Consider the following 27,479-nt stretch of genomic DNA (forward strand, 5'->3'; position numbering starts at 1 on the left):
GATGCTCAACTACACTGCAAAGTGCATAAGCATCATGGGAAATGTATTTTCAAACCATCTGGGGTGCCAAGGTTTGCCATCACTGGACTAGTGTATCTTTGTCCACAGTCCCTTTCTTTGTCTCAAAAATGAGACATCAGGGGTCTGTTTAGACTCCAACAGGGCTGCTAAAAAAGAAAATTGTAAAAAATTAATAAAAATATTTTTGTAAAAAATAGTAAAAATATAAAAAAAAAAACTACTGACACCAATCTCCGCTCTACTGACACCGTCCACTGCTCTGCTGATATACACATGTGTGTTTGTGCTCTGGGGTGCACACTCTAATGCGATAGGCTGTGCACACCAATGCAAAAGAGCAGACATAGATGGGAGTAGAGGAGGACAACAGATGAGAGCAAGCATGAATGGAAGTGGAGGATAGTGAGCATAGAGGTGAGTAGGCATCAATGGAAGTAGAAGAAGAATTTATCAGAGTAGAAAGGAGTATGATAGGAGAAAAGCGGCCATGGGAAGTGGATGGAGCAAATAAATTAAGCAACCTTTGCAGTTCTGAATGGATAACTGAAGAGGATGTATGTAAACTGATGTATGAACACAGTCTGTAACTCTTGTGGCAAAAAGGACAGTTCATGCAGTTCCCTCTAAAGCAGTTATATTTATTTTAAAGAATTGATGGTGAGGGGGTAGGGGATAATAGTCAACCACTTCTCAGTGAAATAAAGTGATTGGTACTTGTTTTTCTGGCCACAATTGGTTTTTGGAACGTTTTTTCAATATTTTATTGGTTAGTGATTTATGTTTTTTGATCATAGTTATGAGAAACTTTTTGAATGAGCAGGATGGGACACACTGTATCTCTTAAATACCAAACAGTGCATGTGGTTTTCGTTTGGGAAAATGTGCACATTCTGTAATGAAACCTGTTTAATTAATATGTCTGGGATGCCATTCAATTTTAAGGGGGAAATTTTAAGGGGTTTCCAACAAAATGAGTTGACTTAATGATGGATGGAAGAATGTTCTGACAAATAATTTTTCTACAAATGTTTGAAAGAGAGCTCTGTAACAGTGGGAATCTGCCTGCCATTATACTGTTAATATTAGACTATTACAGGTTTGAGCCAATACAACTTAGTAAACTGGCCCCAGGCACCGCCTCCGTGTCTGTCCCATAAGTGCCAACAATCTCAAAGGACAACTAAACATGTAAGAAGGTACAGTGTGGTGTGGTGTGGTGGCAGTAAATGCTCAAAGTCTAGTTGCAGTAAACAGAACTGTATTGAAACTGAAGTCCAGCAATACACACAAGCTTGGCAGAAAATCACTCTGACTACCCCAACTGGGCACACTCATAGAATGTACATGGGTAGTGATAGTAGGTCTCAGGTGTGCTGAGAGGATCTGTTCAGAGCAGTGGAATGCAGCCTGGCTGGTCTGTACCCAAGTGGGGAGGCTTCCAGAAAGGATGGCATGTCCCTGTACTTTTCCTATTCGTCTCCCTGCCCCTAACACTGTCCCTGACAGACGAGTGACCTGTCTCTACACTATCCACAAGCAAAATCCGCTTTTAGCCTGGGAGCCAGGGTCTTAAATAGACTCTGCCAAATCCAAGATGTCACATGGGCCACCAGCATCCAATCAGACAGCTGCCTCAGGAAGCCATAGAAGACCATATTCCTCTTGACTTCCTCTCCCTCTGCAAGGCTGCTGCAGTTGAGCACCATCAACAGTGGAGAAAGCAGACTGCACCTGCCTACAAACACCCTGACATTTCTCCGGGAAACACTAGGAAGTGGTGTCAGGTTGCCACATGCAAGTTTTGTTGCGTGGATCATTTTGCATACACTAGCAAAATTGTCTATGTTTACAGTATATAAAATACAGATTACCAGGCCCTCCTACAGTCAGGGCTGTTGACAAAGAATTCTGGGACTAAGGCTCGTTGAAGCAGTATAACTGAGTGCAAAAAGACAGGGGGAAAAGAAGCCACATTGAACAGTGGAAATGAGAGCCCAGCCTGGTGCACAGAGCCAGAGTCCAGGCATTGAACCATGAGGATAAAAGCACACAATGTGCAAAATGAAGCCAGGGCAGAAGAAGTAAGCATGGAAAGCAGAATGGTGAAAATGGCAACATAGAGGAATAGGACAAAGCCTATACCCTGGAGAGTCATGGAGCTCTCAGGGCTAATGGCTCCATGCCCCTCTAGGTGCAGAAGAGGAGAAGTGGAGGACGTATCTGATCCTTGAAGGTAAAACGTTGAAAGAACCCTCAAATACTCCAAGCAGGAAACCTGACATACCTTTTTATCCTAATATCATACAGGATAAAGAATTTCTGCTGGAGCTGTGATCAATCCTCGACAAGAAGCAAATTTAGACTTCTAGACCTAAAGGAACCACACAGCTGTCATTTGTACTGTATGTAGAAGATTTCTTCCCCCTCTTTTCCATGCTGATGCCCCTCTCCTACGCCTCTGGGATGAATAATACATTTGCTGTTTTGATTTATAATATTTTCATGATTATGTCTTGGTTTGTTTTATGTTTTGTTTTTTTCGCTACTGTAGAATATTATGACCTCCTTGGCTCCTGATGTAGCAGACTGGTGGGTCTGGGAAACGTGTTGAGCTATCTCCATCCATCTCAATCGAGTGTAATAGTTTATAAAGAGGCTGTGTCCCCTAAAGTTTGGATGTACTCCAATTAAGTGGGTGATTTGGATAAACTGTATGCAACTTAAGAGGTCTTCATTGCACAAATATTTTTCAAGAGACGTTTTATACAAAAGTTTTTAGTTTTGTATGAAGGACGATATCTCTTTTTTACAAATATAATGTGTTTTTTGTGGTGCCTCAAAAGTCCTGCCTTTCAAAAATAATTTTTTGTATAGTCATTGCTTTAGGTTGTGGCTCCTGTTGTGAGAGCCTTTTTAATTATCTTCTGTATGTACAGGATGTTTTTACATTTTTTTTATTAAGGCATTTTTTTCTTTTATAGAGGGAGCACTTATATTATTGTATCTACATACGTCTATCGGTACATTAATACCCCTTCCCACCATGCTCTACTATGTGCTAAGAAAGTGGACCTATACTTTGAGTAAAGGTCCACCTTATTATCACTTTTTATTATAGTTATATTATAATAGTACAAATGTATGTATATTTTTAATTTTTGTAGCATGAACCAGCTTGCGTTCTGCTTTTCTTTCTCTTTTTTTTTTTTTTTAAAGAGGAGGAGTTTTTCTAGAGAGTATGTTTAGTAAAGGTAACATTTCCGGGGGGGGAAAAGTAGTGATTAGAATTTACAGTGAATGTTTATAACACCTTCCCTGCTGATGAGATATGCATCTCTTTTACTTGTTCCTCGTTGTCGAAGGTAAGAGCTACAAGGCAGTCAAAAGTATTTGCTTTTATTGCACACCCAGTAATGTTCTGTGGTCACGTGGTTTAGTTGGGTATTCTAAACTAATGTTTCAAATATATTTTGTAGATTAGCTCTATATTTGTTTATAAATGAAATATATGGGTTCCTATTGCTGCCTCCTGCTTCTGGCAATGCTATCCATCTTACAGTTATGGGTATTCAATATATATTTGGTTTTAAGGTTGTATATTGTAAAAAAATTACTGAATGCGTTGACTATAACTAGAATAATCAAATAAAGCATCTTTGAATATAAGCCATTCATCCATCATTTGCAGGTGTAAGGGTCACAACGCATGTCACAATCTGACCCTATGATTTCTGTAAAATCAGCTTTTGATCTACAAAAACCTTTTAATTTGAGGACCTACCTAAATTATCCAATCAATTTGTATCTAGGCAGGCAATTTATACAAAGCTGGCAGACGTAGAGGAGATTGTGCAATTTGAGTGTAACTTGTGTGGCCAGCTTATGGTATTTGGCCAACCAGATTGGAGTACAGTATTCACTTTTTATGTTTTCCGTATTATACTTATCCAATAACTCAGAGATACCAACCTGAAACATCTATGAAGAGCAATGTGTCTCTCAGTACAGAGATGATTAAAAATGAAGGAAAATGGTTTTGATTTTAAATTTGAGGGTCAGTACCAAGTAGCAGTAGAAAACTGATGATTTTGATATGTTTTTGAAAAATGTATATTTAGAGTGAAAAGATGCGCTGTACTGGTCTTCTTTGGATTCTTCAAAAATGGGTTGTGCCAACTAAGTTTATAGCTTATTCCCTCTCCTGAATTTTCTCCTGTACCAGCTTACCTACTACAGTGTTGTACAGGCAAGTGACACTTGGAACAAAGTTTCCTTATTTGTAACTCTCACCCTATAATAATAATACAACTTATTTTTATTTAATGATTTTTTTAGTCCTTGCTTTGTGCACTGGTGGTGCTGCGACACACGCTTGACACCATCTGAACTAAATACGTTTATCTTGGTCTCATGACCAGGGTAGGTCAGAGCTCCCATGTTACCCTAAACATATTCTACACCAACTGCTACCAACTCTAACCTCCTGCAACATCCCCCCTTTTTAATGATCACAATACTCATACGTTGAGTTAAAATGGCTGACATAGCCTTTTATTAAACAACAAATCTTTTTAACAAAAACATAACATAATCTAGTTGAAACTTGGTTGCAGGTCCTTGACAGTACCATATTACCACCAACTTTGTGTCTGTGTCACCATTTGGCCTAGTTACGCCCCCCAGCCGCTAAGCACCGCCTTGGGGACTAACACAGCCGACCTCAGACACCCACCTGTACCAATTACAGGATGCCATACCTCGGATCGGTCCCCACCATTTTTTCCCAACAGACCAGCTTTTAGACCCATGTCAAGGATCCCAAACCGCCACAACACATAAAGTGTAGAAGAAACCTAAATACAGCAACAATTGCAGTTCTTCAGTAGAAAGGGTGGGATGGAGGGACGTTCTTCCACGATTTCTCCTCAGAGAGTGACCCAAACCACTCCTGCCTTGCAGCTATACTACAGCTCCACCTCATCACCCTGTCCGGCTGACCAATAAGGTAAGGGTCAGGCACTGACCACCTACTTATTTCTAGTTAACCCCTGCAGCTAGGTTCTCCTTCCACCCAGTCATGTATGCCCTCTACTTAGTTCGTTCCTCCTAGAGCCGGGCATGTCTTTAGACCACAGAACATGATTCCAGTAATCCCTGTCCTTAGTCTACTTTTCTTCAGCAAACTATTTGCTGGTTTTCTTGTGCATCATCTTTAGAAGAGTCTTCCTTCTGGGATGACAGCCAAGCAGACTAATTTTGATGCAGTGAGCAGCGTATGGTCTGAGCGCTGACAGGCTGACCACCCACCCCTTCAACCTCTCCAGCATCGCTGGCAGCACTCATACGTCTATTTTCCAAAGACAACCTCTGAATATGGTGCTGAGCACGTGCACTCAACTTCTTTGGTCGACCATGGCGAGGCCTGTTCTGAGTGGAATCTGTCCTGTTAAACCGCTGTATGTTATTGGCCACCGTGCTGCAGCTCAGTTTTAGGGTCTTGGCAATCTTCTTATAGCCTAGGCCATCTTTATGTAGAGCATTGAGAGCAACAATTCTTTTTTTTCAGATCCTCACAGAGTTCTTTGCCATAAGGTGCCATGTTGAACTTCCAGTGACCAATATGAGAGGGTGAGCGCGATAACACCAAATTTAGCACACCTGCTCCCCATTCACACCTTAGACCTTGTAACACTAACGAGTCACATGACACCGGGGAGGGAAAATGGCTAATTGGGCCCAATTTAGACATTTTCACGTAGGGGTGTACTCACTTTTGTTGCCAGCGATTTAGCGGTATAGCTATAGTATAAATGTAAGCTGACCTTTTTCAAAAAGTCAAATGTGCCTGCTGAACCAATTGCTTCAGTAATAATGCAGTCACTGACGTGGAATAAGTAATATCAGAGTTTGGAGTTAAGTGTAATGTTTGACTTCTAGTGAATGTATATATATATATATATATATATATATATATATACACTTTTTTTTTCTTTCTTTTTTGTCATTATTCTTGTATTCCACCAAGATTAAGAGGTGATGTTGTGGGGTAGAGAAAACATGCAGTTGAGCTGCTTTTACCACCACCCCCCCCAACTCCCTCCCCATCTCCGCCCTTAAGCTGCAGAGGCAGCCAGATTATTCCCCTTGATGCATTGAATAGGCAGTACCACCACTGAACGCTACCCATTTAAGTGAAATGTACGTGGTTGCAGTGCAGTGGCTAAAAAAGGCAGTGAGGAGGCGACATATCTCCTACTCACCACCTGTTAACCACCTCTGAAAAGAGATCCACTTCGGCATACAGAGAGAAGGTGGAGGAGATTTTTGGTCTGGATGTCCAGGCAGTTGCAGAAATCTTAGGAGTGGGAGGTGACTGAAGATAAAGGGCCTGTCCACTGAAAAAGCGGTATTCCCAGAGCCAGCTACACAGTGCCCAGCACCATGTCTGAGGCTCAAGATGAAGCTGCATGCCCTCGCCTGCACACTGGGACAAGGACCCCCCACACACACACACAGCTAATGTATCCAGTCACTGGGTCTCTAAACACCTAAGGGTGGGAAACAGTGGAATTTATATCCCCTGGATGTGTCCAGGAGTCCTGGAAATTCTGAGAGCCCACTGGATTGTAGGAAAGGGAATTAAAGGAGTTGTAAAGTCAAAAGTTTTTTTTTTTATCCTAATACATTCTATGCATTAAGATAAAAAGCCTACTGTGTGAAGCAGCACCCCCTAATACTTACCTGACCCCCCTCTCCTGATTCTCTGAGAAACAGCCGTGGCACCACTGGCTCCCGTGGCTGTCAATCAAAGTCAGTTAGCCAATCAGGAGAAAGAGGGGGCGGGCCGAACCAGGGCTCCATTTCTGAATACGCACATTGAGCTGCAGCTCGGCTCGGGTGCCCCCATAGCAAGCTGCTTGCTGTGGGGGAACTTGACCAGAGGGAGGGGCTAGGAGCAGTGAAGAGGGACCTGAGAAGAGGTGGATCCGGGCTGCTCTATGCAAAACCACCTGCACAGAGGAGGTAAGTATAACATTTTTGTTATTTAAAAAAAAAAAAATACAAGACTTTATAATTACTTTAACCACTATAGCCCCGGAAGATTTTGCTGCTCAATGACCAGGCCACTTTTTTCAACTTGGCACTGCGTGACTTTAACTGACAATTGCATGGTCATGCAATGATTTACCCAAACAAAATTTGCGTCTTTTTTTTCCCCACAAACAAAGCTTTCTATTGGTGGTATTTGATCACCTCTGTGATTTTTATTTTTTGCGATATTAATAAAAAAAAGAGCGAAAATTTTGCAAAAAATTTACATTTTCTACTTTGACTGTTAAAAAAATATCCAATATATTCAATTTTTGTCATATATTTAGGCCAAAATGTATTTAGCTACATGTCTTTGACAAAAAAAATTCTCAATGAGCGTATTTTTATCCACTTTAAGACCGGAAGATTTTACCCCCTTCCCGACCAGGCCATATTTCGCGATTCAGTACTGCGTTACTTTAACAGACAATTGCGCAGTCATGCGACGCTGTACCCAAACTAAATTTACATCCTTTTTTTCCTCACAAATAGAGATTTCTTTTGGGGGGTATTTGATCACCTTTGCGATTTTTCATTTTTGCGCTATAAACAAAAAAAGAGCGACAATTTTGAAAAATAAAATAATATTCCCAAAAAAAAAAAATTAAAAATCAAAATGTTTTAACATTTTAGGCCAATTTGTTTTCTGCTACATATTTTTGGTAAAATAAATCTCGCAATAAGCGTGTTTTGATTGGTTTGCGCAAAAGTTATCGCGTTTACTAACTACGGGAAAGATTTATATCCTCCCCCTCCTCTTACTTGTGCTTATGCAGTAGTGCAATACATGTTTAACCACTTAAGCCCCGGAAGATTTTACCCCCTTCCTGACCAGGCCCTATTTTGCGATTCGGCACTGCGTGACTTTAACGGACAATTGCGCGGTTGTGCGACGCTGTACCTGTCTGTAACTCTTGTGGCAAAAAGGACAGTTCATGCAGTTCCCTCTAAAGCAGTTATATTTATTTTAACCACTTAAGCCCCGGAAGATTTTACCCCCTTCCTGACCAGGTTTTTTTTGCGATTTTTTACTGCGTGACTTTAACGGACAATTGCACAGTCGTGCGACGCTGTACCTAAATGAATTTGCCGTCCTTTTTTTCCCACAAACAGAGCTTTCTTTTGGTGGTATTTGATCACCTGTGTGATTTTTTGATCATGCGCTATAAACAAAAAAAGAGCGACAATTTTGCAGAAATAACAATATTTTTTACATTTTTTATATGAAATTCCCCCCCAAAAAAATGTAAAAATCTAAATTTTTTAACATTTTTTGCCAATTTGTTTTCTGCTACATATGTTTGGGGAAAAAAATCACAATAAGTGTATTTTGATTGGTTTGTGCAAAAGTTATTGCGTTTACTAACTAAGGGAAACATTTTTGTTGTTTTTTTTAACGAGTAATGGCGGCGATCTGATCTGCTGCCCTACAAAAGACCACCTCTTCCTCACAGACTGTGCAGGAGAAAGGCAGTGTGGACAACTTATGGGCATGCATGCATAGGCGCATACCCAGAGGTGCGCATCAACGCGCTCACATGCACAGGTGACAAATGTTGGTGCCAAATGGGCTATTTAAACTGTGTCAGTGCTCAGGATCAGTTCTGCTTTGTCTTTAGCCTCCTGTGTATCATGTGACCCTGTGATTCTGTATCCTGATACCAGTTGCTGACCCGGCTTGTCTGACCACTCTCAAATCTCTGCCTGCACCTACCCTGGCTTGTCCTTGACCTTTGTTTTTGTCTGCTCATTTGCTCCTCTGATTGGCTCCTGACCTGGCTTGTACCCAGACCAGGCTCCTGCCTACTGCTCTGTACCTTATCGGTCCAGCCAGTATATGACCTGGCTTGCCTGACTCTGCTTCCTGACACATCCTGCTGTGCCTGCTGTTCTACAGTTTGCTACCCATGCTTGCTGTGGCCAGTATCAGCCTGCTTCAGTCTGCCATTCACCAGCTGTCTACCAGCATGCCTGCTTCACTGAAGACTACTAATGACCTCTCCTTCCTGGTATGGGTATCCGCTCTGCTACTGGCAAGACCTACAGGCACTTGTGCCTACCAGGGGCTCAGAGTCAAAGGTGTAAAAAAAGAGGCCTTCCTTATCATTTAAGACTCTACTACCAGGTAGATGATATTTATTGTAAACACAAATTAGTAGTATTCGGAAGCAAAAAACCTAATGCCCACTGTCCACATGTTATTCCTGAGGTGCCATAGGAGCATGCGCATTAAACCTTTCTATTATTGCCAAGGTTTATGGGCACCATTACCAAGCGGCATAGGGTATTAGCTCCTATGATTTAATCATATTATTTTAATACCAAAAGTGGGCAAATATGAGTCAAAATTGAATCAGCTCAATATCTGTTGGTCCAAAGGAACTCTGTTCGGTTTGTCTCCTAAAGGTTATCACATCCAGTGGTTCACTTAAAGTGCAGCAGGAGTTTAGAATCACTCTAATAAGAGTACTGAGTGTCATCCTCCTAAGACAGCAGTGCCAGACATTGTTCTATGGAGGAGAAGATGACAGACTCAACACAGGTGGTGATAAGGAGCCAAACCCGGACTGTCTGGACCGTATCTGACTGCCTACACCTACTACACCCGGGTCAGTGACAACTCCAAGCCAGTCAGGCCACACAAGTCTGGGGGAAGGGGAGACATTGATGTAAGGGTGGAGTGAATAATACACTAAGGTAAAGGGAGGCACTGATATAAGGCTTCCACCTTATATCAGTAAACCCCCCTTACCTTAGTTTACAGTATTCGCTCTGTGAAAGGTGGTCTGTGGTCACATGAGCTCCCCCCTATCAGAGTTCCCAGCATTCCCCCTTAAATCAGAGTCCCCTACTTACAGTGCAAGGGGGAACTCTGTGGACCCTGATGTAAAAGGGAACTCCGATTAACTTGGTCACCAGAGCATCCCCTTTCTTAAGAGTCCACAGCATTCCCCTTTATATCAGCGTTCCAACTTACATCAGGGTCTGCAGCATTGTCCTTCCCATCGGAGTTCCCCTTTACATCATAGTCTGCACTGTTCCCCTTTACATCAGGGTCCACAGCATTCCCTTTTACATTAGGATCTGCAGAGTTCCCCCTTACACTGTAAGGGGAAACCCTGACCACTTTGATGTAAGGGGCAACTCTGTGGACTGTGATGTCAAGGGGGCTCTGTGGACTGCACTCTTGTGTTAGGAGTGGGGGTTCTGATGACCAGAGACCCCTACATTAGAGTTTCCCTTTACACAAAGGTCCACAGCATTCCCCCCTTACATCAGAGTCCCCAGAGTTCTCCTTTACCTCAGAGTCCACAGTGTTCCCTTTTTCATCAGGGTCTGCAGAATTCCCCCTTGCACTGTAAAGGGGAACCCTGCAAACTCTAATGTAAAGGGGAACTCTGTGCTGGGTTATATTAACCTGACCTTCACGTAAAAGAATAAAATATGTTTTTGCCTACTATTATACCCTAATCAGAATGCTAATGGCACTAGCTACATGATTGTAGCTTAAATATTTATATTTGCACTAAAAAAACATTTTGGCTAACTTTTTGAACTGTCAGTAAAAATGTGGCTCTGTCACAAATAATATGCGTTGTGTCAGTAAAACATTGGCTCTTGGCCTTTCCAGTAAATGGCTGTGTGGGGGGGGGTCAACAGCAGTTTGATCATTAGAGAAGAGTACACTGAGTTCCCAGCACAGCTAGAGAACTGACAAGGCTGTGCTCTCCTGCTTAGTGTGGTTAGTTTTTTTTTTATAGGAAAGCAGAGGGACTGGCAGGAACACAAAGGAAGCAATACAACAAGAACGGGAGACTTTTTCATACAAGTACATGGTACAGCAGGCACATATCAGGAATATCAAAATGTTGGGTTTACAACATTTACAACAAGTGATATGGGCTTGTGTAATACGTGCACCTCAATACACACTCCAGAGTTTATCATAGAGGAAGATCAGAGAGGTAGTAGCCTAGGACCAGAACAAGGTCCACATACACTATACTTTCATCATAGGTCAGTTCCTTTGATGGAAGATACACTTTGTAGTATATTTAACCGCTTGCCGACTGCTCACAGTATATTTACTGCGGCAGTCGGCCCCTCACAGGCAGAGTGACGTAGGTCTACGTCGCTCGCCTGTGAGGCTCTGGGGAGCGAGCGCGCGCCCGCGGAGGCACGCTCCCGCTCCTGCGCGGTCACGGACCCCCCCGCGCGTGTGACCAGCGGACCCGATGTCCGCCGGTCACTCGGCGATCGGCGGGGGAGAAGGAGAATGTCAGGCAGCTTGTGTAAACAAGCCACCTGTCATTCTCCTCGCTGTAAAAACACTGATCACTCGGATCTAGTATGTAGATCCGTTGATCAGTGTCCTTACAGCTAGAGCCACAGCCAATCACAGTAAGAATCACGCCCCTAGGGACACACACAGCCCCTCCCTCCCAAATAAAGTTAACCCCTTCACTACCAGTGCATTTTTACAGTAACAGTGCATATATATAGCACTGATTACTGTAGAAATGTCACTGGTAACCCCAAAAGTGTCAAAAATGTCAGTCAAGGGTCCGATCTGTCCGCCCCAATGTCGCAGTACCGCAAAAAAAATCGCAGATCGCCGCCATTACACGTTAAAAAAAAAACACCAAAAATGACAGAAATCTTTCCCTTTGTTAGTAAACGCGATAACTTTTGCGCAAACCAATCAAAATACGCTTTTTGCGATTTTTTTTACCAAACATATGTAGCATAAAACAAATTGGCCGAAAATTTAAAAAAATTTTGATTTTTACATTTTTTTTTGGGGAATTTCATATAAAAAAATGTGAAAAATATTGTTATTTTTGCAAAATGTACGCTCTTTTTTTGTTTATAGCGCAAAAAGTAAAAATCGCACGGGTGATCAAATACCACCAAAAGAAAGCTCTGTTTGTGGGAAAAAAAGGACGCCAAATTTGTTTAGATACAGCGTCGCATGACCGCGCAATTGTCTGTTAAAGTCACGCAGTGCCGAATCGCAAAATACCCTCTGGTCGTTTAGCAGGAAAATCCTCCGGGGCTTAAGTGGTTAACATAAGGAATTCTCTCAGAGTGAGGAAAAGTTCCATGGCAGTTGTCACCAGAACTTCTGTCCCCATTGGGTAATTTCCCCTCACCTTTTGCCCTATTGATAACGGTAAAATTCTGAACTTACTTTCTGTTCTAGTGACCAGGACATAGAGAAGGCAACGGATTAATCATAACTATAAAATGCTTTTATGATTTTACAGTGCTTAGGGTGAAGCTCTTTCATATTTTTCAATGCATAAGCATTCTAGGAACTTCTAACACTATTCCGAATTATCTAATTCCAATCACTAGTCTATACTGAAGCGCTGGGCAGTAAAGGGGGTGGGATCAGCTGGCTCAGGCTTTCAACGGCTGATTGAGAGGCTTAGCTGGGTGCTCGTCCAGGGATCTGGATGATCCCGACCATATGGTCGCAATCTTTCCCCAGCCTGGAACGGCTCTGTGATGTTAGCCGACATCAGGTTACAGCCCGCTGTCTGCTGAAAACGGGTCACAGGAGTGCAGAACCAAAAGCTTTGGCTGTACTTCTCCTTTAATACATCACAAAGGATTGCCAAAGAACTATAGGCTAGTTACAGAAAAGTACAGAAGAATCTCCCTGTCTTGAGTCTCCCTTTCTCTGTCTGAAACCTCTGAAACAGCTGCCCCTTAAGAGACTGGTTTCTACTCTGATTTGTTCTCTAGTGTGTATAAATTTTAGCATAAGCTATTAAGCTCTGTAGATAGGAAATGAAGGAAACGTGAAAAGGAGCTTTTTTTTTAGCCACCTGCTGGCTGAAAATAAGGATACCAAACTTTTTTTATGGAATATGTCATATTAACCTGACTTAAAATTTTTTTTTTTTTTTTTTTTTCAGAAGGTTTATTCCTGATCACCATATAGAAAATATATACAAACCACTTCCCTTTAACTAGAAATAAAGCAACAATGACTAATACTCTGTTCATTTATTTTATTTTACAGGAGCAGCTATCAAACTCTGTCAGTCTCACAAATTGACATATGCTCCTTCTGGAGGCTCCTTGAATATTTCATGCTTGGTCAGCCATGACTCACTAAATGGAACTAGAATGATCTACTGGTTTCGGAGGACTTGGAGGGACCCCAACAAGCTGGAAAAAGTTGCATTCTGTAGACAAGACAATTCTTCTGAGAAGTACAACTGTAAGCAGGACACCAGCCCTGTTCTAGAAATATACAATATAAGCATACAGGACTCTGGAGTATATTACTGTGTCCCCTTTCATAAAAAATATGTTATATTTGGCAACGGAACAGCTCTTTTTGTTGGAGGTAATATATTTTTTCACTTTTCTAGTTTCTAATTTAGTATTGTGTTAAATTAAAATGTGTTCCATTGCATATACTTTGGGTCACTTAGTTTGTAGTTCTCCATCCTATAAAAAGTATACATACAGCTGAACATATCCATTGTTTTTTTGCCTGTAATACGCATCTAAGCAGATTCTATGATTTGGTATTTTGCATAAAAAATTTGAGTAAACACACATTGTGGGGGTTGCGGGAAACAGGTACGGTAAAACGGGTAAGGTTGATCCCCATAACTAAGCTCCATGGACGGAATGTGAAATGCGTTGGGGTGTGGCCTAGTTGGAGCCCAGGCTGTGGCTTTTATACACCTTCTTGCAGGGTTTTGCAGAGATGTGCGACTTCCAGGAATTTTCCTTTTTCCATTAAATGTAAAACCCGCGTTAGAGAAGTAGGATACGCAATTGTGGAAGAGTAAACCTCCAGTATACAGCTCCCCCTGCATTCCCCCTGATACTTACCTGAGCCCGATCCAGCTATGTTAACGAAAGCAACCGTTCTCCCATGTCTCTGCCTGCTCCTTGGCTGAGACACAGCAGTAGGAACCATTGGCTCCCACTGCTGTCAATCACAGCCAGTGAGGAGGGAGAAGGGGTGAGGCCAACCACCATTGTGTGTATCTTATGAACCCAGAGTGCGGGGGTCAGGAACGAGCATGCATTGAGTGCCCCTACAGCAAGTGGCTTCCTATAGGGGCACTCAGGAAAGGGGAGGACCTGAGGAGTACAGGAAGGACCGAGGCTGCTGTTAAGTATAACTACTGTAAGTCTTTAATATCACTTTCATTTCTCAGTTGACATCTCTATCTGCCCATTTTTCAGGGTGGGTAGCAGGTGTGAAATACATTTCCATGCTAATAAATTTCATGCAGTAAAAAAGGCCCAGTATACTGCTATTAGAACAGGATTAAAAAGTGTTGAGGTGTTTTTAAATACATTTGAGTGAGTCATTGGATAGGTCCGCTTTGAAAACCACATTCACATATCATATTGCCTCGTTGAAGTATGTCACAAGATTTGGGCACCTCCACATCAGCCATTATGCACACGGGCGTATGAATTTATGCTCTAAAATTGCTGGATCTTTTTTCTGCCAGGACTTGGCAGAAAAATGCCATTAAAATTGTGTATGTATGGACATTTATGTGTGTATATAGGTACATTTATGTGTGTATATAGGTACATTTATGTGTGTATATAGGTACATTTATGTGTGTATATAGGTACATTTATGTGTGTATATAGGTACATTTATGGGTGTATGGCGTTAAGTGTAATGCATTCTACGGTCCAAAATATACATTTTTTTCTGGCCAATGAAATACATTTACACTCATACACGCATGTTTATTTGTGTTTACATGTGCACATATATGCCTAAATTATGCTCCTAAGCTCATATCTGAATGCAGTTTTGCTGTTTTTTTTTTTTTTTTAAGCCTCTTATTGCTGCTCTTAAAATACTTATCTAAACGCCTGATGTGCCACTTAGGCTAACATAGAATTACGTTCCACAGGCAATGGCAAAGTTGCGGATTTTTGTAGCCAGGTATTTGACTGCAACAAGCAAGTCATAACACTGTCTGCAGCTACACTTGAATTGTGACTAAACAGACAAGCTAGATCTAAGCGCACTGCCACTTCCCATCAGCAAGGGGAGCATGTGAGTCAAAAGGCACCACGTAGACATTGAGGTTGGCCACAATGGAATGTGGAAATTGAAGTCCAGAAAGTGAGTGGACCTCTATTATTCAGTGCACTACAGTTTCTGGGGGAGGAGAAAGAGTGGTGCCTTCCAGTTTGAACAGCACAGTCTTTTTGCTGCGGGGGTTCAGAGTGAGAACATTGCCTGTCTAGACTTGCTGGTAGTTGGAGGAGAGGAAACAATCTCACACAGCTGGGAGACAAGAGATGGAGTGAGGATCAGGGTGCGCTGAGACTGGGACTGAGTTACTACTGGAGGAAATTTTGCACTGTACCGAAGCCAGAGCACTACAACTGATGAGTTAATGAGTCAAAAGAGAGGACACCCACATGGTTGGGCTTCTGTGGCTGTAAAGCTAAATTCGTAAGAGTGCTGTGTGGTCACAACCTGCTGCTTCTATCAGAAACTAAGCTGAAAAAGATTAGGCAAGCTCCCAACAGCTTATAATACTGCATGCAGATTCCCATGGGAACTATGCTTATGTGCACCAATGGCAATATGAGCCTCAATGTTAGCCGGCTGAAGGGTAAGGTGTAGGACTGTCTATTCAGATAAACTACCATACAAGAACTCCTGGTATTGCCTGTAGGAGTAGCTCTGGTATCGGCTCACAACCAAGTTAAAGGTATCTATGCTCATGTTCCTCTAAGCGCTTGAAGTGGCTTTAAATCAACCAGGTGGGGCAGAGGTTGTTCTTGGAACCGAGGTGCAAAACAGAGAACCCAAATTACCAAGCAGCTCCTTCGGGGATAGCTCTACATATTGATAAAAGTTTTTGGTAATAAGTGAGATTTCAATGAAAAGCTGCTAAAAAGAATTTTAGATATCTTTTGCAATAGGGTCTGCAGGACTGACTTCTTCTTGGATAGCACTGTATTGTCACTTGTGTCTGACATGTTAATCTGTTCTGTATTAACCGGTTGCCGACCGCCGCACAACGATATACATCGGCAGTCAGCCCCGGCCAGGCAAAGTGACGTATATATACGTCACTAGCCTGTCACTTGCTTGGGAGCCAATAGCGGGCAAGAGCACGCCCATGGAGGCGCGCTCCCACCCCGGCTCGTTCCCCAGCAAGTCCGTGCGTGTGACGGGCGGACCTGATGTCCGCCAGTCACTCGCCAATCGTCGGTGCAGAGGGAGAAAGGCAGGCGGCTGATGTAAACAAGCCGCCTGTCATTCTCCCCTGTGTAGAAACCGTTAATCACTGTTCCTACACTTCAAGCCACAGCCAATCACAGTAAGAATCACACCCCTAGGGACACACACCACCCCTCCCTCTCAAATAAAGTTAACCCCTTCACTACCAGTGTCATTTTTGCAGTAACAGTGCATATGTATAGCACTGATTACTGCAGTAATGTCACTGGTAACCCCAAAAGTGTCAAAAATGTCAGTCAAGGGTCCGATCTGTCCGCCGCAATGTCGCAGTACCGCAAAATAAAATCACAGTTAAAAAAAAACACCAAAAATGACAGAAATCTTTCCCTTAGTTAGTAAACGCAATAACTTTTGCACAAACCAATCAAAATACGCTTTTTGCAATTTTTTTTACCAAAAATATGTAGTAGAAAACAAATTGGCCAAAAATGTTAAAAAATTTTGATTTTTACATTTTTTTGGGGGGATTTCATATAAAAAAATGTGAAAAATATTGTCGTTTTTGCAAAATTTTTCGCTCTTTTTTAGTTTATAGCGCAAAAAGAAAAATCGCACAGGTGATCAAATACCACCAAAAGAAAGCTCTGTTTGTGGGAAACAAAGGACGTCAAATTAGTTTAGGTACAGCGTCGCACGACCGTGCAATTGTCCGTTAAAGTCACGCAGTAAAAAATCGCAAAAAAAACCCTGGTTAGGAAGGGGGTAAAATCTTCCGGGGCTTAAGTGGTTAAAGGTGCTTGCTTGATCAGCCTTTACTTGCTGCTTGCTGCCTCAGTCAATTGATTGCGATCGTTTCCAATGTTGTACTTCTCTTATCAAACATATGGCTTTCCTTGCTAGACGATTTCTGCGTGCAGCAATTTAGAAATTGAATGAAATTTTTAGTACTAGGAAACACTTTTGGAAAGATAAATCGTGCATTTTATATACAACTATATAGAACAGACCAAAATGAGGGAAAAATAAGTAGGAAAGTGGGTGGGAGGGACTTTATTCCAAATCAAGGACAGTCCTTTAAAAATCAGGGACAGTTGGGAGCTATGCTAATGGAGATGTTCTATCTGGTTGAGGTCAGGACCCTGTGCAGGCCAATCAAGTTCCTCCACCCCAAACTCGCTCATCCATATCTTTATGGACCTTGCTTTGTGCACTGATCCAAATCATTTGGTGGAGGGGTTTATGGTTTATGGATTTATGGTGTGGGGTTGTTTTTCAGGGGTTGGGCTTGGCCCGGGCCCCTTAGTTCCAGTGAAGGGAACTCTTAAGGCATCAGCATACCAAGGAATTTTGGACAATTTCATGCTCCCAACTTTGTGGGAACAGTTTGGTGACGGCCCCTTCTTGTTCCAACATGACTGCTCTCCAGTGCACAAAACAAGGTGCGTAAAGACATAGATGAGTGAGTTTGGGGTGGAGGAATGTGACTGGCCTGCACACAGTGCTGTATTTTGGCCTAGGCCGACAAGGCCCAGGCATAGGGCAGCACTTTGCAAGGGGGCAGCAAAAAAGCCACCCCCCTTCACCTGAGACTCTATTGGCCACTGGTTGCTAGAGCCACCTCTCTCACCCCTTTCTCTCTTTCTCACCCCCCCCCATCTCTCTCTCTCTCTCTCACCCCTCTCTCTCTCTCTCACCCCCCCTCTCTCTCTCATCCTCTCATCCCCCCTCTCTCTCTCATCCACCCCCCCTCTCTCTCTCTCTCACCCCCCATCTCTCTCGCTCTCATCCCCCCTCTCTCTCGCGCTCTCATCCCCCCTCTCTCTCTCTCGCTCTCTCTCATCCCCCCTCTCTCTCTCTCGCTCTCTCTCATCCCCACCCCTCTCTCTCTCTCTCACCCCCCAATCTCTCTTGCTCTCATCCCCCCTCTCTCTCGCTCTCATCCCCCCACTCTCTCTCATCCCCACCCCTCTCTCTCTTATCCCCCTCTCTCTCTCTTCCCCCTCTCTCTCTTACCCCCCTCTCTTTCTCTCTCTTTATCTCAGCACCTCTCTCTCCCACCCCCTCTCACCCCCCCCCCCTCATGAGATCTCAGGGGTTCATGCTGGGACTTGTAGTCCTTAAATTTTGGAGGGAGTCACATCCGTCTAAAAGGAAGGAGTGTGGGAAACTTTACTTGGGGAGGGGGGGGGGGCAATTTTAGTCTTGCCTAGGGCAGCACAAAACCAAAATACACCACTGCCTGCACAGAATCCCGACCTCAACCCGATAGAATACCTGTGGGATGAATTAGAGAGGAGACTGCAAGCCAGGCCTTTTCATCCAACATCAGTGCCTGACCTCACAAATGCGCTTCTGGAAGAATGGTCAAATATTCCCTCCCTATTGGATCAGTGTGAAACATTTTAGAAAAGCTGAGCTGCACCTGAGCACCATGAGCAGACCCACCCAATAGATCCTATTCTCTGGTAGGCAGAGAGCAATATAAATTCACCTGGCCATCCCTCTGGTAAGCAGAAAGGCAGACAAACTATACTCGCTTCTAGCACCTACCTAGGTGGGTGCTACACATAACACTTTATCCAGGGTTTATGATCTAAAAAAAGAATCCTACAATTTACTGCAACGTTGGCTTTAATGTTTCATTTAACAAAGAATTTAAAATGGCTTTTAGATTTTATTATGGGCTACAAAAATTATATTGTAGTTCTAATTCTGGTAGGTTGCTGTCATCTTGTGGCAGACATGAAAAATGCAAGCACCTATGATTCTTTGTATTTTGATTGTAGAACCATTTAGTTTTTTATATTTGAAATGAAAACTACATCATGTGTGAAAACTACATCATGCATGTCTAAAATACAGTCATGATGGGTATTTTGTGCGTGGCAGGGGTTTAATATTTACCTTTTCTGCCACCCTCCTTGGGCTGATCTCCGCTTTCTCTGTTTTCAGGAGCTTTATTAGCTAAATCATCTTCCTCATCGAATACATTTACCAGTGTGTTGGATGTCTGATCACCCGCTGTTGGCCCAGGGGGTGGTAAAAGGAACCAAAATACACAGAGCTGGACCAGGCATTGGACACCCTAGAAGGAGTTGCTTGAAAAAGAGACAGAAGAAGAAACTTTAACTTAGTGATTTTTAACGTTTGCGCTAAAGGGGGCCTCAAATGCAGCCTCTGACATCACCAAAGGGCTGCACATAATGTTCATTATATGTAATGCTTGAGAGGACTGTCATTAACTGCAGCCCTAGTAGACACACCTCCCAACTTTCTGAGATGACAATGAGGGACACCTATTAGCAAAAGTATGTAGGCATAGGACACACCCCCGTCACACCCCCTTAAAGGTGAATTATACAAAAAAAAAAATTAGTTAAACCCACGTGTTTTTTTTTTTTTTTGTTTTTGTTTTGCTACTACTATTCTTTTTATCTGGCTTTTGACATTTACAAATGCAGTAATCGAGAAATGGGATAAAAGGCGCAACATTGTGAAACACTTTTGGAAAGATAAATGGTGCGTTTAATAGAGAACTATATAGATCAGACCAAAATGAGGGACAAATGAGAAGGATAGAGGGACAGAGGGAATTTGTTCCAAATCAAGGCTAGACTCTTGAAATCGATAACAGTTGGGAGCTATGCTAATAGAGGAAACGAGGGTCAGAGAGTGAGGACAGGATACATTTTTGGCTGGGGATATGCTGCAGAAGAGAACATGAAACTGCTAACATGTTAGATGAGCATAACTCCCAACTGTCCTTGATTTCAGGGACTGTGCCTGATTTCCGGGGACTGTCTTTGACTTTGAACAAAGTCCCTCTGTCCCTCTTTCCTCTTCATTTGTCCCTCATTTTGGTCTGATCTATATAGTTGTATATAAAATGCACTATTTGTCTTTCAAAAAGTGTTTTCCAGTGCTAAACCTTTCATCCAATTTCTAAATTGCTTCCTTTGTAAATTCCACAAGCCAGTATAAAGAAATAGTAGTTATAAAAAAACACTTTTGGGTGTAACTTATTGTTTTTTAAAATGTAATTTTCCTTTAAGGGGGCGCGGCAGGGTGTGTGTCCTATGCCTACATATTTTGGCTGATAGGTGTTCCTCGTTCCTCAAAAAGTTGGAAGGTTTGCATGAGACTAGTAGATATCAATACTATTACCCTAATGAATTTTCTAACAAGGGACTGCTGAGGCCAGAGGGCCACCCGACATATACCAAAAGGGCTGCATGGGGTCTCTTGGGCTGCAGTTTGGGCACCAGGTCTCTAACTGGTCACATCACTGCTCTGACCATTGACCACTAGCCATTGCCAGCATTATGCTGCCAAACAGCCTCCAGGTCTGTGTATGGATCAGTAGATGTAGATGGGGGAAGAATATTGGCACAGTAGATAAGTGCAGTGGGGCCTGGAGTAATGGGGTGGATGTTGGCAAATTCATCTTAAAATTCTTGGTGTAAAGGTGTAACTGCATATTAAATAGTACCTATGTAGCAGAATTCCCAGCCGTTTTGCTGGATTTGGGTCCGCCAGGGTCACCGCTAACAACAGCACATTTAAGCATGTTCTCCAAGTGTGAGCACTGAGACAAGGAACAGTCCAGTATCTTTGGGTTTTTTATGTTTATTGTGAACTCGGATGGGAGAAGGGATGAGTGGGATACTCCTCTGGCTCAACTATGCACAATGGTAGTGGGACAACTGAAAAACGCCTATTAGCGCTGACGTGACACTGACTGGATGCCGGACAACGCCGGATGACACTGGTTAACGCTGACTTGATTTTTGTTAACACTGATCTGACTTCTGACACCTTCAAGTGGCACAAAGTCCTAATTAAAGCTTCCTTTACCCCTCTTCACTGAGGTAGCCACTTGTATACACTGCTGTGTTGCTTAACACTTCAGGGCCCGCACCGGCACCCTCTTTCACACACACTTATCTTCAGGCTTAAGCACTGGCACCCACTTTTCAAGCCACCTTTACTGGTTAGCTGGCTCCTGGATCCCTCCGACCTTCTGGAATTGTCCCCTATCCTAGGCAGACCCCTGGGCAGTTTACATTACTCACGACACTGCTTTCCTGGAAACTTCTGCCCCAGCAGCTCCACTCAGTCCTAAGCACACTGGATCCTTCTCTGCAGCTCAGCTCAACCTTCTGTCCTTCAGGCCAACTGCCAAGGACACCTTCTCTACTGCTGACACGAGGAGAGACAGCCATCACCCTCCTGGGACTCTGCTACCTGCCAAAGACACCCTGTCACGTGCTCCCCTCAAACTTATATCCCTTCCCAAGATGCACTGCGGCAGTTTCTGCCCTCTGGGATAGATACAAGCCCTGGTGTGCTATTGGCCAGGTTTCCTCCACTGTCCAATGAGATCCCTCATTGGACACAGTGGGGAGACTCCCCAGACACAACAGTCACCCCTGGAAACACATGACAGCTTTACTTAATAATCAGGGCCCCCTGATAAGCAGACAGGGCCACAATATGCTTTTCCCATCACCTACCTAGGAGGGTGCTACACCTAGAAATACCCCTGTAAAGAAGGATTCACAGCATTCTACATTATATGCTGTGAATTTCAGAAACAGAGAATGTTATTTAGACAAAAGAGCGTAAAAAATACCTAATTTACGTACTGAGACTCCTTCACAATACAATCAGGGGGGCAGGGGAGCACACAGGGACCCAGAGACAGCAGAACACAAGTGAACTGGATGGGAGGAGTGGCGGTGGCAGCATACAGAAGAACCAATCTCCTCCATTTTCCTCCTGCAGCTACAGGAGGAAAAAGGAGGACAGTGATTTCTCTACATGCTGCCCCCACCTACCCAGGTGTACAGGGGAGCCACACAGGGCCCCCTGGAGCATGGGGCCCGGTTGCAACTGCAACCCCTGTAGTTACGCCCCTGACTGACTATGTTAACTCTTTCTCCCATGCATGCCTTTAGATCGTCTCCAGTCCAACAGCCCTGTGACACTGATGGCTCCTTCATTGCCTCCTCCTTCCAACACCATCCAGCTGGCCTGTGCAGTAAATGTGAGTTGTAACATCACTCAATGGACCTGGGATATCTCTGGAATATGTCACAAAGGTAAAATGATGTGTAGGGAAGACGATGATGGAAACTGGACTTGTGTAAACCTGCTCTCACTTTCAAGTATCTCATGGAACTATGAAGATCATGTGACCTGTGAAGTTTGGTGCAATTCCTCTTCTATCCGGGTCCAATGGAGGATTCCAAAAAAAGGTACAAGAGGTAAGCCTTTAATTAAAAAAAAAAAAGTAGTACAGAACCTGAATACTAAAGAGATTCTGGGCCCAGATCCACACAGTGGCAAACAAATACCGTTTCAGCACAGGAGGATTTTGTAGACCAATTCTGTAGCATACAACAAACAAAACATCTGCTCTTCCGAGTTACTCCCTAAACTCGGGTTAGTTCCTAACTCACAAGTAGGGATGATCGAACTTTTCAAAAGTTCGGTTCGACCAGAACACCCAAACTTCCCGAAAGTTCGACCCGGATTTCAGAACCCCATTGAAATCAATGGGACCCGAACTTTGGTAATCAAAAAACACCATTTTGAAGCCCTAAAACCCAATAAATGCCCCTAAAAAGTGCCTAGGGTTCTGGGTCATTCCCCAGGGACTATTAATCACACAAAAAAAATTCTTAAAAATTTTAATTTTTGATAGAGAGCCAATTATTGAAAAAATTATTCTTTGGATTTAGTGTCTGGGGGGTCTAAAAGGTGTGCATGTGAAGTTTCAGCTCTGTAGCATGTCCAGAACCAGAAAAAAAAAAAAAGTTTGTTTGTATTAGAATTGCAATAGAACAGGATAGTGGCTCCGCTATTTTCACACCTTGCCGGTTTGTAGCAGGCATTTTTTTGGGCATTTTTTGGGGGTCTTTGGAGGCAGGCATAACATCAGAACTTCTGTGTAGGGGTATATATACACACACACATGTATGTATATATACACATACACATATATAGGTGTGAAAGTAGCAGAAACCAATGCTTGCGCTAATGAAATAATTAACAGGCATATGTCTCCGCTCCTATCACACCTATATGTGTGTATGTGTATAAATACATATAAGTGTGTGTGTATTTATACCCCTATACAGAATTTCAGATGTTTTGCCTACCTCCAAAGACCCCCAAAAAATGCCCAAAAAAACGCCTGCGCCAAAAAAAACCGCAGGCGTTTTTTTTTTGGCCATTTTTTTGGGTTCTTTGGAGGCAGGCAAAACATCTGAAATTCTGTATAGGGGTATATACACACACACTTATATGTATTTATACACATACACATATATAGGTGTTATAGCAGAGAAGCCATATGGGTGTTAATTATTTCATTAGCGCAAGCATAGGTTTCTGCTACTTTCACACCTATATATGTGTGTGTGTATATATACCCCTACACAGAAGTTCAGATGTCATGCCTGACTCCAAACATGTCCTCAAAAAAGCCCTATAAACGCCTGCAACAAAAAGCAGGGTGACAGGGGCGAAGCCACTATCCGGTTCTATAAGTGTTCTAAGAGAAACAATCTTTTCTCTATAGCGGTCACCCTGACATGGAAGGGTTTGGTCACCCTGCCATAGCAGTCAGAGTCAGTTAACCCTACACTACACTACGGTCACCCTGGCACTTAACACTTTCCCTACAGAAACTAGAATTTTTAATCTAACTATAGCGGAAAATAGCACCCTAACTACACTAGATATCCCTTTCCTCACACTAATAATTGCTAAATGACACTTTGAAGCAGAAGTAACAGAACTGCTTCCACTCTCTTCCACAGCCCTGTATTAAAATGGTAGAGATTTGGCGGGGCTATCTTATATACTGGGGGGCGTATTCACTAATGGTTGGCCTCTGGACCCCTAGTCACTGCAATCACATTCCTAGCATTCTCCTGCCCCCTCAATTGGCTTTTACTGATGGTTCTGGTCCAATCACGGGCTTTTAAAGCCCAATTCCTGTCCCATTGCATTTTGGTCGGTTCTGGTTGCCAAATTCCGAACTTTTTCAGCAAAAGGTTCGGAATTCGGCCGAACCTCGAACAGTCAATGTTCGGGTCGAACCGATGGTCGACCCGAACCGTTCGATCATCCCTACTCACAAGGTGCCCCCAAACCTTTCGGCAGCGCATGTACCAGGCATGTTCTGTCAGCACTCAGCTTTTTTAAGCAGCAGCGGTCTCCAACAGCAGAGACTAATATTGAGGTCTGGCTACCAGGCAGGATGTGGACCTAGGAGTGGAGGCTTCATCCCACCCAAAGCTCCACAAACCCCCTGGGCATCAGGACCCAGAGCATATCTTATTAAGCTTTGGAGAAAACAACAAGTTTGTTTCCTCCACCTCATTCATAAACTCTATAGCCCTGCACTATGTGTTTGTGTTCTTTGCTTAACCAAAAACTCATGATTAGGACTGCTAGCAATTTTTATTTTTTTGTGTTTTTAAAAATGAAGACTTTTTTCTTTAACCACTTCAACTCAGCATGTTACATTACAACCTTTCCTATCCAGACCACCTTTCAGTTTTCAGTGTTGTGATAGTTTGATAATTACTTGGTCATTCAACATTGTACCCAACTGATTTTTATTATTTATTTTTTTTAATTATTAGTTTTAGGACAGATAAAACTTTCTTTTGGGGGTATTTAATAACCTTTTTCTTTTTTTTCTTTTTTTTTTTTTTTTTTTTACTGTGTAAAGGAAAAAAAGACAAACTTTTGTGAAAACAACAGTTACTTTATAGTAAACCAATTTAAAAATAACAGGACAATACAAAAAACCTCAACCCCAAGGTCTCTTTTTTTTACCACACTTTTATGGAAAGGAAGAAACATACATGTATTGAGGTGGTTAAAATATCAATTGAGGTGTGCTTAGTCTTTAAACATTGCCTACTGAAGTACAAGTTTTGTATTCGTAGTGAAAAAAAGTTGAAGAAGTTGAAATTGCATGAATGAATAAACCCAAAAGACTACAAAACATGCTAATTGAGATCCTCTTCTCAATAGTATAGAATTTGAAGAAATAAAACACATTGTAGGTATTTGCCAATTTCACATGGAAATATGATTATAGGGGCAGTCGTAGACATGGATAGAGACTCCAGGGAGAAGGTACGCTGCCCCATTCCCTTCTTCTATGTAAAAGGTGGAAGGAGATGGAATAACCATGGGGAAAGCCTAGGAGTGCCAAAAAGTGACTCAGTTGTCAGCATCTGCAAAAAAAAGTCAATATTAGTTTTGGACCCCCCCCTTAGTTACTCTAGATTTTGCTTTTCACTGGCTGAATTTAATGCATTTAAATTCATTTTTTTTTTTTTTTTAGGATATGAAATCTGTTTGAGATTTGTCCTGACAGCAACCTTCATATCATTGAGCATATGCTGTATATATCTGTCCCACAGGTGTAAATAGAAAGGTAAAAATTAACATTCCATAATGAATATCTCATTGTTGTATAACGTTGGATAAACACAAAGATATTTGGTGCTAATTATGAGATTTAGACAGAAGAAGAATTTGGTTTGAACTTTTCGGCAAACAGGAAAACTAAATGGTTTGTTTTCCAGTCCGCCAAGCTGAGCCTCCAGCTCCAGGGGGAAGTGATACATTTATGAGCCTTATAACTACCTCTGGTAAATATGACAGCTTCTCACTCAGGCTGGTTGTTAGGAAGCCAACAACCAATCAGCTTCCTAGCAGTCAGTGACACATTACTGGCCAGACATTCAGGTGAATATAAATAAAGGGGTGGGATGCCATGGCCATATTTGGTCAATGACCATGATGGTTGGTCAGTTACCATTCCCACCCCTTTGTTTACAAACCAACTGTCAGCCGGGAAATGTTTTGGGGAGTCAGTGGATGTATGTGCAAGCATTGTATTTACACCTTTTTCTACATATTGTATTTGTAGCATTACCCCTACAGGGGTTACAGGTGACTGGGTTCCCCACTGCTGCACAGCCAGGCACACAACAACTTCAGCTTTCATCTAAACATCGTGAACAGTCCTTGAACTTTGTTTGTATTTTTATTAGGGGGTAATAACTTGGATCGGGATAGGAATTATGGGATGCCCAACTTGAGAGTAACAAAGCCAAGGACAACTTCCTCCCTCTTTACAGCTCTGATTGATTCTTTTATTTTATCCTGTGTAACTCCAATTGATTCCTCCTCCTTGATCTGTACAGCTCTGATTGATCTCTCTTTGGTACCTAACAGTCTCTGTTAGATCAGCAACAGACCCTTACAAGATCTCTCAGTCCCTTAGAAAATAGCAGTACCTCCAACTCTTTTGTAGACACTGATCCTAGCTCTACCACCACAGGAAATGCTAGGCCACCTGGCTGCTTTTTCACCAACCCACCTGGCTGCTTCTTAACCAGTCTACACGACTGACTCTCTTCTCCAGTCTAACCGACTGACTCTTTGGAGACCTCACAGGGCAAGGTAGGGAAGATTAAAACATGCTGCTATCTTCCAGAGAGACCCTCTATGGGTCGAAGTCTCTCCCCTTGTAAGTCCCTGCACTGTGCTATAATACTCACACTGTCGTCCTTGCTCCCACTGCCTCTCAGGGAAGACTTTTTCCAAGCTTATCCTGTTGTCAGGATCCTTCCAGGCCAGCACCTGGGCCCCGACCCAAGGTAGAGCCCCTCCCTGGCAGTGGTCTCTGGAGAGCCACCAACAGTCCCCTCAGCACTGCATCTCCATCTTTCACCTGACTTCCCAGCATGACTCATTCCTATTTAAGGGTTCACTTAGCCCTCTGCCAGGCCCATTTCCTGGGGAATGGCTAAGCAGCACTCCTTAATATGCAGAACAGCCCTCCTAACCTCCGCCCTCCAGCTTCCAGAATGTTCTCCAACTTTCCAGAATTGGGGGAGGGGGGACCAGAGAGCTGTCTGTATGAGTCATGCTGCCCTAAACTCTAACAACACTAACCTTATTACATACTCACTGGATTAAACATGATTTAGGGTATACAATTGCCTACTCTCACACTAGTAGCACACAAGAGAGTACTACTTTGTTTCTTTTTTTACTTTTTAAAGTAGATTTAAAGGCAAAACTTTTTTTTTTTTTTTCATTTTAAATAATGTGAGGGAGACAGATT

The 27,479-nt window shown here is 42.7% G+C and overlaps 1 protein-coding gene across 1 annotated transcript in view; it reads left to right on the plus strand.

The window, feature by feature from the left end:
• Window positions 1–9,020: 9,020 nt before the first annotated feature.
• LOC309569141 (uncharacterized protein) overlaps window positions 9,021–27,479 on the plus strand; it is a gene marked incomplete at its 5' end in the record, with an annotated part of 71,650 nt that continues 53,191 nt past the window's right edge. Inside the window, 5 exons of the mRNA XM_082274903.1 lie at window positions 9,021–9,122; window positions 9,520–9,691; window positions 13,145–13,474; window positions 22,273–22,581; window positions 25,686–25,778. Coding sequence (XP_082131029.1) covers window positions 9,021–9,122; window positions 9,520–9,691; window positions 13,145–13,474; window positions 22,273–22,581; window positions 25,686–25,774 — 1,002 coding nt within the window. The 3' untranslated portion in view covers window positions 25,775–25,778. The remainder of the gene's footprint in view (window positions 9,123–9,519; window positions 9,692–13,144; window positions 13,475–22,272; window positions 22,582–25,685; window positions 25,779–27,479) is intronic.

This window comes from Pelophylax lessonae (genome assembly GCF_965119305.1).
Source record: "Pelophylax lessonae genome assembly, chromosome: 13".
In the NCBI taxonomy this organism is placed as follows: domain Eukaryota; kingdom Metazoa; phylum Chordata; class Amphibia; order Anura; family Ranidae; genus Pelophylax; species Pelophylax lessonae.